This window comes from Copadichromis virginalis, linkage group LG3, assembly GCF_057382275.1.
Source record: "Copadichromis virginalis isolate Kocher_CV1m ecotype Utaka linkage group LG3, C_Virginalis_male_GT1.1, whole genome shotgun sequence".
Classification (NCBI taxonomy): domain Eukaryota; kingdom Metazoa; phylum Chordata; class Actinopteri; order Cichliformes; family Cichlidae; genus Copadichromis; species Copadichromis virginalis.
In genome coordinates, this window is record NC_140620.1 from 36,992,837 (window position 1) to 37,008,885 (window position 16,049).

The window sequence follows — 16,049 nt, forward strand, 5'->3', positions numbered from 1 at the left end:
AGAGCCCAGCGCTGCTCCCGACGCAGGGAAAACCAATTCTACAGGGGAGACCTACCTTGGCACTTGTGCAGGTGAAGCCAAAGGGCAGATATGCTTCACCATATTTTCTAGTCTTTGGCTTAGAATGAAGTTGCTTTGGAAACATATTCAGTTATGCAAGTTATGCAGGCTTGTTTGCACAACAAGGCTAAATAATTATATAAACTTTTCTGAATCTAAATATTGTACTTTGGTAGAATTAAATAATAAGTGTAATGCAGGTCTATGATGATTTTTAGTGCTACTATGATTCTGGTTCTGTCTTGGTTAAGTCCTCAGTAGTTCTGATTTTGAACTGTTGTAGTCCTGTTTTAATTCCGGATCAGTTCTGGGTCTGGTTGAATTGGGGTTTAGTCCTCGTGTCTTGATACAGCCCTGACTTTGTTCTGCCTTGCTGCTTAATTAAAAAACTAGTTTAAGGTGTCCTGCACATGTGAAATATATTTTTTTCCTATGTGAAGTCATTCTCTTTTGAACAAAACTCAAAACAGAGCATATTAATCTTTCAGTCATTTCTACCCCCCCCCCCCCCCCCCCCCAAGAAAAAAACAAAAAATCCCACATGCATACTACCCTTTTGGGCTAAGCCCCGGGTGTTTCAAATGTCTGGCTCCGCCTCTGCCACACATAGGAAGGAAGATAGATCAACGAGGAAACAGCACACAGGAGGGAGACATGGCTTAACCTAAATAACGTGAAGAGACAGGGGGACGCAAAACAGAACACACCGATGTCAGACATGGGCCTTCAAAGTAAAACAGGAAACACACTGACTGAACTGAGAGACACCATACCGACAGAGTACAGAGGGCAAACACAGGCAGAGATGACTAGACACTAAACTAAACCTACCCCAACAGGATAATAATGATAATAATGATCAGAAAGCACAATTGAAGATCAGAACCTAAACCATAATACACAATAGTACAAAAACACAAGAAACAGAAGATGCTGGGTCAAAAGGACCCAGAACTGTGGCAGTAGCTGATAAACAGTCATGTGTCACGCAACTCTATCTGGTGTGTTGGAGCAAAAAACATGAAGGAGTATAAGTCAACTTGAACAGGTTTCTTTTTCAGCAAACACCACAGAACACTGCAAAGTGAATAATATATCAGGTTTAATAAAGAAATGATTTATATGACACGTAATCAGATAACAAAAACTACTGACAAAAAAAGTTAATCAACTTATAATATTGTTTTAAAAAAGCTTTTTGAAATGAGTCAAATGATACGTATTCAATTCAAGGTAACAGAAAAACATACTTAAAGAAATAAATAAATGAATAAGTGCTTATGCTAACGTGAAAACAGATCCTAATCTCAACGCTTGCCATCACTTTATAATAAAGCTCTATTTTAATAATACAGTCCATTAGCTTTTTTCCCCCACAATGATCTCTTCAATTCAGATTTGGGACCGAATCTACTTGCTTGAAAACTTATTGAAGGTACTCATTACCAAGAGCTGTTTGTGGCTTGATTTCAGAGTAAACGTCTTCATCAGTTGCTGCAGGAGCTGGATTTTCATACAAATAAAGACATCATTAGTCAAAGTTAATTGCCAGTAACCTCTTACTTACATACGACAGCTGTTCGTTTTTATACAGTTTTCTTTGATCTGTAAAAAAAATTGTAAATGAGACAGAAAGAGAAATAAATTATTGATTGTATTACTTTACTTACATTTGTCTCTCTTGGATTTAGCTTTATTGTAGTAGACCTGTGTGTAGAACTGGCTGTCATCTAAAAGAGGATGGACAGATGCTCAGCATAAACAAAGGGTGGAACGATTTTTCTGTCAGTCAACACCAAACTTATCACATGAACTGACTGAAGGAGGTTCTCGCTCTATTAAAGGTGAGATTTCCTGATGACCCCTTGCTGTCATGTTTAAAAATCTGTTTCTTTCTCTGCTGCTGTTAGCTCTCATTTCAGTGTCAGAGAAGCTCAACCCTCCTCCACCCCTGCAGAGGATTACAGATTACTGCTGTCTTCATATTCCTTCTGATTCTGGGAGACACAGCAAACCTTCTGGCAACAGCAAGTGTGGACGATCCATCCTGAAGGAGCTGGTCTACCTATCCAACTAGAATGGGATGCAGGTACTGTTGTCATTTTTGGGCTTGCCATTTTGTTGCCTCTCCAGTGAACCTGCTGTCACTTTTAGCAGGTCATATGGAGTCACCATGGTTTATGCTTCCTAACTGGATGTATTTATGCCTCTTAAATTTAACTGGCTTTTGTTTTATTTATTTATTTTTGAGGAATGCACATGACAAGCAGACAGCATGTTTCTTCGTCTCTGTTAGAAGGCTCATATGAATGAATGATTTTAAATTTAATATAGATACTACTGTCCTATGAAAACATCTAATCTACTGTATTTCATGTTTTTATAACATCAAATTCTTACCTTTCATTGTGAAGTTTTTTAACTCAATCAAAGAATATGTGAAATCCCCAGATTCAGCTGGAACAGAGTTACATAGTCATACATAAATAAACATCACACAGACTCTATATACCTTATTGCCTTATTTATGTACTTTACCATTTTGTGTGTCGTCGCAGTCTTTGATTGATTCATAGAAACAAGCATCATCTACAAAATCAAGGCTGATGTTAGAATAACTAAAAAAATTAAAAAAACATAAAAAATACTGACACTCAAAGCCATGTAAATATATTAAATGTGGTTACAACATTACAAACAGCAAAGGCATAGCATTTTTACATCACTATAAACTTTCCAAAGAACATTTAAAAAGAACAAAGAAAACAAAAACGAAATGACAATTTCTGGGTAGATGATCAGATACATATACAAATTTTAATTATTAACCACTATAGTATGTGGATAGCATCCACTTCCTTATTTAGTACATTTGTTACATATTTACATTACAGACCAACAGCAACAATAATAGCAAACAAAGGCTGACCTTGGAGAGGAGAACTGTTTTGTCTCTGAATTTCATTCTGATTTGTGTTCTCAGTCCTGGTGGAACATAAGGTGTAGTAAAACAGTAGATTATTATTATTATTATTATTATTATTATTATTTAAGAAACACAGGATTTAATTCTTGTATGCTAAAAAGAGAAGTGAAATGTGAACCAACCTGACAAAGAATGAATCTGTAAAAAAAGACAATTACTTTTTTTAGTGTTGTAACACTACATGCAGCTTTTTAAACACATCATAGATCATATTCAATCTAATACCAGAAGAAAATGGTCTCACCCTTTGACCGCTTGAAGACATACAACAACAGAAGAAGAAGAAGAAGAATCAGTAAAATTCCACAAAGGAGTCCAACAATCAACCGGGTGAGAAATGAAGATCGTTCAGGCTCAGGTACTGCTGTAATAAATAATATACCCTAATTAGATTATTATAATGTGAATCACCACCACAATTTACATAGGGAGTTTACAGAATATATCAGCTATATTACAATGTTCTTAATAGTAACTGATGATTGCACATTTTATTGCAATCTGTGGTGGGGTTTTTTTTTTCCTGCTTTATTTGTCATCAATTCATATTCCCATTCACTGTCTTCTTTGTGGATCTTATGCTCTTCATATGTATATAAATGACTAATGACAATATTGATTTCCACATTCTTTATTCCTGGAATATTCACTCTTTGATAGTGATGGAAAACTCACCCTTTTTATCAATCCTGACTGACTGGCTGTCCTCTGTGTAGTAAACTGGGTTTCCTCTTCCTCCTCTGCACCTGTAGAGTCCTTCCTGTGAGACACTGATTTGTCCATTTGGGTAGAAAACTCCATCTTGTATGATCAGAGGTTCAGATGAGTTCTCATCTCTGTACCAGTAGTATTTCCATCCAGATGATGATGATGAGTTCACAGAGCAGGTCAGGGTCACATTTCCTCCTACTGGGATGTTTCTCATATCAGATGTTATTTGGGACTTTGGTTGATCTGCTGTTGAGTTAAGATAGAAAAAGAAAAAAAGTAAATATATTATACTGTACACAAAGGTCAGGATCTACACTGTACTAATGTTACAAGCCTTCATTTCCCCTCTTGTCCACCTCTGCTTCAGTTTCCAAAAACAAATACAAGGAAAAGAGACCAAACTGAAATGGTACGAGCGCATCACATTTTTATCACCCAACATTGTAAAAGCAGTGTTTCCCCTTTCCTACTCCATGTATAAAAAAATACTTTTACTTTTTTTGTGTGATTCTTTGTAGGTCCCACTGCAACAACAAATTCGTGAGATAACCCAACAAGTGTTAGTAAGCTTAGTCTCAGATGTCAGACCACTCAGGAGGAGATGAACATGCTTTACAGAGAAACCAGCCATATTCCCATGTCATAAAAAAAATCCCTTTTTAGTTTGGAAAAAAAGGCTCAAAACTCACAAATTACTGTTCATTAACTCAATAAACTCCTGGTCCAAACTTAATAAATAAATTCTAAAAATGTTCACAACACTTGGCTCTGTAAATGATGATCAATGTCACCAAATCATTATACATAGTTCTAGGATGTCTCATCCCACCTTAATCCAGCTGAACAAGGGAAATAGACTACTGATTATAGCGTTATCAGTCACCATGGCAACAAGTAAAAAATGAGTAAATTATTAGTAAGGAAAATGTTGACATCTCCTCCTGAAATATTACAACAACAAACCTACATCCATATGCTCTTTAACCTCCTACAAAACTTATTTTCTTCTTTTTACATTTTTTTCACACCCGGCATGCCCAGATGTGAGCCCTTTCTGTGGGTGCATAGACAGTGCACAGGCTACAACCTCCTCCATGCATCTGAACTCACGCACAAGGCTCAGATTATGTCCACTCTGGTTTTACTTCCATAGCAATGGGTTCAGATTGTAGTAATGACTGGGTGTCAAGCTAAATCTGGCAACCTAATCATTTTTTCCCCTCTTTATTTATGTTAATATTGCACTCAAGTGATGGAGCAGCAGGTCAGCATTGCGGTGGCATCATTAGCCGTGTGCAGATCCAAACTCAGCACCAGGTCCTAAAGTCAAACGAACACTGTGGCATCACTGAGAATTACAAACTGTCTAAATTCTTTCATCTTTAATAAAATGATCAGTGTTGTTGCTCTACCAGGTGTAACGATTAAATTTGACATCCAGGCATTCATGAAAACAGAATTTATGAAATTTAACAGAGTCAGAAGCTAGCAGGAAGTTACCTAAGGTGGTAACATGGTATAAAGATGATATACCATGTTCTGACTGAGGGAATTCTGAAAAATTCAAAGTACAGCTCTGCTATCACTTCCGACCTCAATAAAAACAGGGAACTAAACAGCAGTGATGTTTTTAGGGTTACTGAAGAGGCTAGCTGGTATATTTTGAAGTGACACGGGGTGACTAGCTACACATCTACGTATAGCATAATATAAACACATTAGCACAGTTAAGCTGGAGGATGAACACTAATTTTTTTCAAGTTGATAAAAGTTAACGTGGGGGTTCCCAATGGTTAGGGACAAATGCAATGGTATGGCAGGATGCTGTAAACAGAACAAACTTAAGTCAGGGGAACAACTGAGATAATCCATCCAAAATACGAGGTTAGTCATTAACGCAGAGCTTCCCAAAGTGTGGGGCCCGGCCCCTGGGGGGGTGCACTGCTAGCATAATGGACAGGTTTTTTGACGGGGCGCCCACACAAACGCAAAGCAGGAGATGCAGCATTTTTCTTGTGAAACAAAGGGGGTTGCGAAAAAAGTTTGGAAACCACTGCATTAACATACTGCTGTATGGGCTCTAGGTGCATCGTAAGGTTTTCAAAACTGAGTTTTAAAATGAATAGTTCTAATAAAAAGCGAGGCAGACTGACAGTGATAACTGACTTTTTTGGGGGTTTTGTTCAGATTAAATAGAACAAGATGCAAAGCATTAAAACATGTTAAAAACACAACAGCCTTAATAAATGAAGAGTAATTTGGACCCGGAAGCAGGGTTCATCACATCATCACTTAAAGACTGGATACCAGTTGAAAGTTGATGACAAAGTGGTGACAAACTGTCTACAATGAGGCAACTATCAGCTGCAGCTCTTTGTCTGACTAACAATGTAACATGCTTTGTAGACCATTGAATTCATCCTGTGCTGACCATTATGACATTTGTCAAATGGAGATCACACAACAAACATGACTTACTTGATGCTGACAATGTGAAGGCTTCACTCCACTCTGTTGAAGAATATGAGTCATCTCTGCATCGACTCTTACACATGTAGTCTCCACTGCTGGACTCAGAAACTCTGAATGTCACATCATTATTGTGTGTCCACTGTGTGGGTGTCCTGGGTCCTCTCCATTCATACCACCACTCAGTGGTTTCACCTCCTTCCTGCACCTCACATGTCAGAGTGATCGTCTCACCTCTGAATATCTGAGGCCAGTTGGGTTGTTGTTTTACAACAACTTTATTGGAAACTGTTTACACATATTAACAGTTGAGATACAAACAGAAACATGAAATCAACACAGAAAACTTAACATTGTACGTTTGATAATCATGAGTGAATGTATATTTCAAACTAAATGACTGAACTCACAGGTTTTCTCAATGGTGACTTCATCACTTCTATCAGTGTAGTAAACTGGGTTTCCTCTTGTTCCTCTGCAGCTGTAGATTCCTCCTTCAGATACTCTGATATCTCTGTTTTGTTGATCTCTGATTTTACCTTCAGAGGTTGTTTGGGTTCGTCTGAACCACTCATATTTCCATCCATCAGAGCTCTGCACAGAGCAGGTCAGAGTCACACTGCCCCCTACTGGTATGATTGTTGTTCCTGCTTTCACTGTGGCCCTGGGTTTATGTGCTAATATGAAATAAAATATACACATCATGATCTATTATAAAGCTACACTTTAAAATATGTTTTCAGTGGATTCAATTTCTGACTTGAGGTAAAATCTACATATTTCACTATGATCATATTTCAGTTTTGTTTTTTGTTTTTTTAATTTTTATTTTCTTTCCGGTGTCCATCTCAACACTGTTCCAGTGGTGTAGTAAATCTTACATCCCAACAAAAGAATGGTATAGCAGTTTTTCAGTTTTCTGGCCTGAAGAAGTCGCACTTAATTAATACATGAACAAAATAGTGAACTACTTGTAACTAATTAGTAAAGTAATGCAGTTCACTGCTGAATGATAGACAATGATGGGTTAAGAGGGATTTGTATTTGTATGATTTTTGCTTAGATAACAGAAGTTTTTTTTCTAATTTCATTCACAAGTGCTGCTGTTACACATTAAAACGAATATGATGCATTATAGAGTGCATTAGCATTGTGTATATTGTGAGCAAAGTAACATGTAAGAAACAGTGGTTGTGTTCAAAGTTTCAAGTTTCCATGACAACATTAATCAAATGTACACTGTATTTTATCATCCAGATTAGTGTTTAAATGTATCGCTTGTTTTTTCACTGAGGACTTACCTAATACAGTTAGAGAGACAGCATTACTGTGCTTTGGTTTATGTGAGCTCTTTGTACGACTTGAGCACTGGTATTCACCACTGTCACCAGTAGATCTAATTTCTAATCTGTAGTTTTTCAGTGTGTTGTACTGGATAAATTCTCGACCATTCTTGTTAATTTTGTATTCCAATTTGCTGTCTTTTCCTTTGTTCATGTTACATTTGAAGGTAACAAACTCCCCGGTGAAAAAAATGGACCAGCTGGGTTGAATAGTTAGCACAGCATCTAGATTCAAGCACAAGGACAATATAAGCAATCTGAAATACTTTTATGACATCAAAGGCAACATCTGTGTTGATGTTTTCATAAAATGAGAAACGTATTAAAAATGAATAAATAAAAACAGAAATGGAAAGTGTTTAAGGGTGAGTAGGCAGTATTTTCTGTTCAATCTTTACTAAATAGATAAAAAGGAAGTGTATTGGACATTTCTTTACTCTATATATTGATCACTTTAGTATTATTAATATCACTTGCTCACTTAGTTATATGCATGTACAATAGCACCCCAAATGGGCCTTATGCTCTATCACACATACACATACAGACAGAGTGGGGCCATTGTGAGTTCAGGTGAGATCTTATACAGACAGACAGTGAAACTCCCATCCTTATCTCAGAGAAGATCGAGGGAGGATTCGGGGTGTAATTCTTTAGGTGCTAAGTAAGAAAACAGCGTCGTAATTCTTAAACTCTGAAGAGAAGGATTTAAGGATGAGGCTGAAGGTATCGCCCCCTCGTGACATGGGCCAACTTCAATTTCCTTTGTCTCTAAGTTTGGTCAAGGTATAAAAGGACAGCTGGAAGACTTTGGTCTCTGGGGAGTAGTGATGGGAATAACAGCGTTACTAACAGCGTTACTTTTTTCAGTAATTACTATTCCTATCGTTACAACGGCATTACCGTTGCTAACAAGAAAATGCGGTGCGGCCCGTTACTATTTTTCAACAAACAGACGGTTGAAGCTGTGTTCAGCTTACTACACCCTATACCAGTTGCACGGAAGTAGCTGACTACGTAAGTAATCTGGAAGCTACAGACCTACCATAGAACCAAGTCCACCAGAGCTTATATTATATTTTTACATGCTGTGGAGCCATTTATGGGAGCATTTCAAGTTGCTGTACATCAATACAACCATTATAGCCCAAATTTTAATAATATGTATTCATTAAGTGCATAGTAATTACATAAATTGCAAAAAAGTGCAATAAACTACAAAAAAATTGAAAATCGTTTTTGTTTTTTTAACATATATTTGTAGTTAGAGAAATTTAAGAGGCTTATCCCTCAAAACTGTAAATACAAAAAAGTTGCACAAAATAGTTTCCCACCACAGGAAATTTATTTTGAGTGTCTTCATAGTTTTATTTTTGAAATACGCCAATTTTTATATACTGCAGGAAAAAACGAAATATTACAATGCAAATTTGTAAAAAAGCAGCATATGCATCAAAATAAACTATTTCCAGCAGTGCAATTTGAGTCCTAAGCATCCCAGAAACAACACAGAAAGTCATAAAGTCAAAGATAACTTTTAAAAACACAAGTATAGGCTCATTAGGCCCTGATAGTAAAAAACTACATTTCCGCGAAAATGATGTCACTTCCGGTTTTGGGCAGGTAATGGCGGACATGCGAAAATTCGCACTGACGTCTATTCTAACATAGGAAGTGTTATGAACAGCTTATCGGATCGGCAAAGCGTGTTTCTGGAATATTATGTTTTTGTTGCTGCAAGCGCTTTTTATGCAGTTTTTGCAAAGCTATATGTGGAAGGAAACTGTGACCTAGGACAAGCTGGTGGCATAAGATGTAAGTACAACTCCTTCGGTTTCATATGCAAAAAAATTATTGCGCTAGCTCACGTGGTTGCAGCACTACCGGGATTTAAAAATAGTTACGCAAAACAAAGTGTGCCCGCTCCGACCGGCTTTAAAGGGTTAAGCAGCTATGGGCGCTCCCACTGACGGTAATCACTTTCTGCCCGATGATCACTTTCAAGCACAACAACTGAAGCTAGGGGGGCAAAACAATCGCATGAGTGCTGCTGTTTGACTGAGGAAGAATATAGTAGCCGATCACATGACCACTTCAAGATGACAAAGCAACAAGGTGATATATACCAGTTTTTAAATTGTGTTGATAGGCCACGTAAAACCAGAGTCATGATAAACAATATATATACTTTTTCCTCATAGTTTCTGTCTTAGGACAGCGCTAGCAAGTACTCTCTGCTTATGAGCAAAAAACAAAACAAAAAACAGCCCTTTCGTGTTGGTGGAAAAATGTACCATGTCGACCAATCAAAAATGATGTGGCAACATGACATTTGGTTGTTTAGGAAGAGGGGGGAGGTTTACGAGTGACGGTGAGAGAGAGAGAGAGAGAGAGAGAGAGAAAGAAAGACAGCAGAAAAAGAGAGAGAGCGAGTTTTGAGATGTGAGAGATTTGTGACGTTTAGCGTGTTTGGAGCGTGTAGTTAATGTGTTGTCTTGTGTAGTTAGTGTGTAGTGTTGTGGGTAATTTTGTGTTGTGTGTCAGAACAATGAGGTGACTGCTGTCTCCAGGTAGAAAAAGGAGTGATACACCTGCTGCTGTCAGACCTGCAGGTATCAGGCTGTGATGTTCTCCTTTATAGTGGACAGACATTTTTGGAATGGCACAAATAATTTGTGTGAAATCTTATTGAATGTAGAACAGCTGATTGTTATGTAAATAGTTTTGAAATGGTTATTTAAAAAAAGGGGTAAAATGTAAATGGCTGCAAATAACTTTGTTGTTTGCAAAACTTGTGCATATGATTTTCAAATTGACAATTTATATTTGCATTTAAAGTTATGAAATATGATTCAATAAACATGTTTGTGGTTGTTACAGTAAAAAAATATAACTTTTTCTACTCGGATTTTATGTTTTTTGTCTGATTTTAGATCAATTGTGTTAATACAGTATGTCAAAATGAAAACAGAACTGTAAATTCAGACACGTGAGGTTGTGCTGAAAAGGATGATACCAAACAAGACAAAGTAAATAGTTTTTAACCCTTTAAAACCAGCTGGAGTGGACACGCTCCATTTTGCGTAACTATTTTAAAATCTCTGTAGAACTACAACCACGTAAGGTAGCGCAATAAATAAATAATAAATTTTTTGCATATGAAACCAGAGGAGTTGTATTGACATGTTATGCCATTAGCTTGTCCTAAGTCACGGTTTCCTTCCACATATAGCTTTCCAAAAATTGCATAAAAAGCTCTTGCAGCAACAAAAACATAATATTCCAGAAATATGCAACACTTCCTAGGTTGCAATAGACGTCAGTGTGAACTATCGTATGTCCACCATTACCTGGCTGAAATCAGAAATGACGTCATTTTTGCAGAAAATTTAGTTTTTTACCTTCAGGGCCTGATAAGCCTATACTGGTGTTTTTGAAAGTCATATTTTGCTTTATGCTTTTCTGTATAGTTTCTGGGATGCTTAGAACTCAAATTGCACTGCTGGAAATAGTTTATTTTGATGCATATGCTGTTTTCTTTGCAAATTTGCATTATAATATATAAATGGTAAATGGCCTGTATTTATATAGCGCTTTACTAGTCCCTAAGGACCCCAAAGCGCTTTACATATCCAGTCATCCACCCATTCACGCACACATTCACACACTGGTGATGGCAAGCTACATTGTAGCCACAGCCACCCTGGGGCGCACTGACAGAGGCGAGGCTGCCGGACACTGGCACCACCGGGCCCTCTGACCCTCTGACCACCACCAGTAGGCAACAGGTGAAGTGTCTTGCCCAAGGACACAACGGAGCCAGGGCTCGAACCGGCAACCTTCCAATTACAAGGCGAACTCCCAACTCTTGAGCCACAATCGCCCCATAATATAATACATAATATAATATTTATTTTCGTTGTTCCTGCAAGATATCAAAATTGGTGTATCTCAAAAATAAAACTATGAAGACACTTAAAATAAATTTCCTGTGGTGGGAAACTATTTTGTGCAACTTTTTTGTATTTACAGTTTTGAGGAATAAACCTCTGAAATCTCTCTAACTAGAAATATATGTAAAAACAAAAACAAAAACAAAAAGATTTTCAATTTTTTTTGTAGTTTATTGCACTTTTTTGCAATTTATGTACTTTCTATGAACCTAGTGCATACATATTACTAAAATGTGGGCTATAACGGTTGTATTGATGCATAGCAACTTGAAATGCTCCCAAAAATGGCACTACAGCATGTGTAATATAAAGATAAGCTCTGGTGGACTTGGTTCTATGGTAGGTCTTAAAGGGTTAAAGGTGAAATGTAGAAGTAAAATCAAAAGTAGTTAAAAATGGCCAATTATACTCTGGACCCCACAGGGTTAGACTTTTTTTATTTTTTTAAAGTAACGCAATAGTTACTTTTCATTATTTTTAGAATCTTGTAACTCAGTTACTAACTCAGTTATTTTTTTGAAGAAGTAGCTATAATTAATTACTTTGTCAGTGTTACTTGCCCAGCACTGCTAGGGAGACAATTGGAGTAATTTTGAAGGTATAAAAGGATCAGAGTGGCCGATCTTCAGAGACCAATCTGATGTTGGACTAATGTGTTTCTCTCCATGTTGCAGCACAATATTAAACCACTTTAAATCATCTTCACCTGGTGTTAGCAGTTTATTTTAAAACTTTCACGACAAAAGATAATAAAAAAGTAAAACTGTTCAGTCACCTTGAGCGTGTCCAGTGCAGAGAAGTGTACAAAGCACTACAATAAAGACAGAAACTTCAGACATTATCAAACTAAAGAGACTGAAATACAGAAAATAAACAAATAAATGCATGCATAAGCACTTGTGGTTTATCAGTTTCTACTATAATGTGTTATTATCTTATATTATTATGTAAAATGCATCAAATTATTGTTGAGGAAGAAACAAACCTTTCTTAGATAATCTAAACCAGCTCCACTCTGATCTGAGTCAGTGCATCTAATCCAGTCTACAAACAACCATGTTGGTAACAAACATGAGAGTCCTCTGATCACATGACCTGAAATGGTACAAATGACTGATGCTCTGTTCTTACTAAAACATGTTTATGGGTCAGTATGAATCAAACAATAGGAGTCAGTGATGTACTCACAGAATAGGCCCAGCTCACAGAGCAAAGTGGCTCCCATCCTCACATCCAGCAGTGACACGTCTGAAAACTTCTACAACTTTCTGTAAAGAGAGAGAGTGAAGCAGCAGCACAGCAGACACCAAAGAGCTGTGAAGGAAACAATAGTTTTTTTTCTGCTTTCTTCCTTTTACACTAAAATAACAACTTAACATGATCTGACTACAGCATGCTGTGATGTGTTTATACTATAGTATAACAGTATAATAATATAGTATAATATTTACACAATAGATTCTCAGAACTATTACTAATCTTAATAAATTCATACATCCACTCACACAAAAATATGAATGAAAAACAATAAATATCAACAAATTTGTCTAAACAGTTAAACAAAGTCTCTGAATGCTGTTACACTGCTGGATCTAGCAAAAAGTTTTTCCCCCTGTGGAATTGTTGATACATTGATACATTTGTGGGAACTTTTTATTTTACTGCTTTCCTCCAGTTTCTTATCAGTCTTCAAATTTCTAACAAATATCTGCTAATATTAAGTAATAAAATTACTTCTCAGTAATATGTTTATTATGGATGCTGGGAGTGCCCTTGATGGACTCTAATATTATACAGTTAATGGTTTTAATGTAATAAACGTCAAAGCCAGACAAAAACTTTGAAAAGCAGTTTGCTTGAAAGTGTTTCACACACTGGAATAACTGCATTGCAAGGCTTAAAACTTGACTGAGGTCTTACAGAAACAGGAGATTGCCTTTGCCTGCTCATTTTGTTATTAAGCAATTTTACCACTGATAATTATTACCCTCACAGATACAACACTACACAAACTGCTGTAGATGGATAAGTGAACAAAAGCATTATAAAGGAAGAGAATACACTTTTCTTTACACTGTTTCTTTTATGCCACAGAGACAATCCTAAATAGGGTGCTGCTAATATCTAAGCAGCCATTAATTTCTCATACTAAAGGCTGTAACACAAAAATTATTATATTGATTCAAATGTAAAGTACATAAACCACAACATCTCACTCTAAAAAAAAGCTGGAGTATGATGGAGGCCACAGGCCACTTAAGTTTTATAAGCAGTTAAGAAAATAGTTTGAGAGATGAATAAAGCATTAACTGATAAACAGAGATGTCATACTCACGGACAGTAAACCTTCACAGCAGGTGTTGTTGATCAATGCACTTTCTCACAGAGCAGTTGAATCTATAACTAAAAATATTTCCTAATTGAAAAAAACTGAGCTCAGTAATGTAAAGTACTGCATTACATCAGGGCCGATTCCTTTAAGGTGAAATTCTGGAGTGGTCATAAATTCACACACAGAGAGTGAGCGGCCTCGAGCAAAACTGACATTTAGCAGAAGTGAGCTTGAGGCCAGATGGCGTGCCCTATGTTGTTTCTCTCTTCCTTAAAAGTAGCTGTAACTGCTGCACTCAGTAACCGCACAGTGGGGCAGTTGGGTAATGTTGCCCAAATCAAACATTGGCTAACTTTAAACAGGGACGCTGTTCAAACCACACCAGGTAATGGATGAGTGTCAAGGATTGCTGTGTGGCAGGCAGGAGATTGGGCCCAAAATGCAGGACTCGCAACACACAGGAGTGAACTCAAAATACAGCTTTATTTACTGACTCAAGGAAATGATACAAAACTAAACTACATGGGGAAATTATAACCTAAACTTCAAGGCAACACACAACATGAGGGAGAACACAACACTGACAAAAAGAAACACGGGACTTAAATACACTGAGGGATAACAAGGACAATGACACACAGAAGGAGAGCACAGCTGGGAGTAATTAGGCAGGACGAGACAAGGGAAACAAACTAAAAAAACACTGACATGAGACACAGACCTTCAAAGTAAAACAGGAAACACACCGACTGAACTCTAGACACATAAACCTAACAGAGACTGTGAGACAGAACATAGAGACCTGAAATGTGGGACAGAAAGGCACAGAGTTAACAACAGGAAGCCAACTAACAAAACCTAAGAATTAGAACTCAGGAAGTACTACAGAACCAGGGAGCTAGAAATACTAGGACAGAAACCAAAACAAAAACACTTATAAACCATGATCAAATCAAAAGTAAAAGTATAAAACTCAAAACACGGGGTCACCGACCGAGAACCACGACAGTTAGTTTCTTAGACAGACTAAAACCTACTGAGATAAAACCAAAGACATCAAAATCAAAGACAGTATTGTTTGACTCCATTAACTGTTTCCACTGAAAACAATTAGCGTAAATCCAGATTTTACAGTTCTTTTGGCTGACCACATACAAAACACTGTCAGTCTGATATTAGGAGAGCAGAGCTGCAAACACAGCTGTTTGTATTTATGGATGATGTAAGCAAAATTCTGCTTCTTGTTTGGTTTCCTGATGCACGTCTTTTTTTAAAGATATTAAACCACAACAGAGCTATACTAAGTGTGATTGGACTTTCCACCTGTTGAATTAAATGTGCTTTTTGCTGTTCACTTTAAGAGTTTGTGTTTGGGTTCTCGATCTTGCACCCAAACAGATTCCTTTTTAAAATATTTCCCATGTGGTGAAATTCTGGTTTTAAAGATGGTCATAACTTAGTGGGCAGGATGTGGGTGAGCATGGGGAAAAGAGAAATACTGTTTTGAAACAGAAGTGTGAGGTGAGATTTAATCCTGCTTCCTCTTTGAGCTAACACGTGTGTCCTTAAAAGTAGCTCTGAAAGCTCTATTCACAGAGATTTTTTCTTCCTTTAAACTTTCAGTTACCCTACAGTGGGCCAGTTCCTGGGGCTCGTGGGAAAAGTTTGAAGTTAAAGAATCTCTGATAATCACAACATAATAAGCTGTTTAAACTTCAGTAAATGAATTCAGTTTTAGTATATAGTGAAATCAGCTGAGATCAAACTACATCAAGTGTCACTTTACATGAAATCCACTGAGTTTCCACTGAGAACACGTCTGCAGAAACTATATTTTTCTGGGGGGGTTTAATGAGTCACTTGCAAACAATGCAAATCTGTGATTTTTGGAGAGCACAGCAAAGCTGCAAACACAGCAGTATGGATTAGGTAAGCAGTAAATAAACAAGAATGCAGTTTCAACATTTGCACTTCTTGTTTGGTTACATCATCAATGTCCTTTTTATGCATATTCAGTTGCAGCAAGACAAGTGTTAATTGTGCCATGCTTCTAATAGCTTCTAGCAGGATCTATGCTACATGTTTGACATCTAAGAAAATCTGAAAGCAGCAATAAAGGTATGTAAGCAGTTCAGTAGAACACAATCGATTTGGAAATATCATGATCAACAGTTATTAGTGAAATACAGCTGTGC

The 16,049-nt window shown here is 37.0% G+C and overlaps 1 protein-coding gene across 1 annotated transcript; it reads right to left on the reverse strand.

Annotated features, from left to right (window-relative positions):
* Window positions 1–1,191: 1,191 nt before the first annotated feature.
* Window positions 1,192–12,806, reverse strand: LOC146714513 (Fc receptor-like protein 5). Its single transcript, XM_085450940.1, has 13 exons — window positions 12,711–12,806; window positions 12,298–12,333; window positions 7,528–7,794; window positions 6,637–6,903; window positions 6,236–6,514; window positions 3,722–4,003; window positions 3,291–3,410; window positions 3,169–3,184; window positions 2,990–3,045; window positions 2,599–2,649; window positions 2,461–2,517; window positions 1,731–1,790; window positions 1,192–1,563 (listed from the first exon to the last, which is right to left on the reverse strand). The coding sequence occupies exons 1-13, from the start codon at window positions 12,745–12,747 to the stop codon at window positions 1,487–1,489; spliced, it is 1,605 nt and encodes a 534-aa protein (XP_085307066.1). The 5' UTR covers window positions 12,748–12,806; the 3' UTR covers window positions 1,192–1,486.
* Between the last annotated feature and the right edge of the window lie 3,243 nt (window positions 12,807–16,049).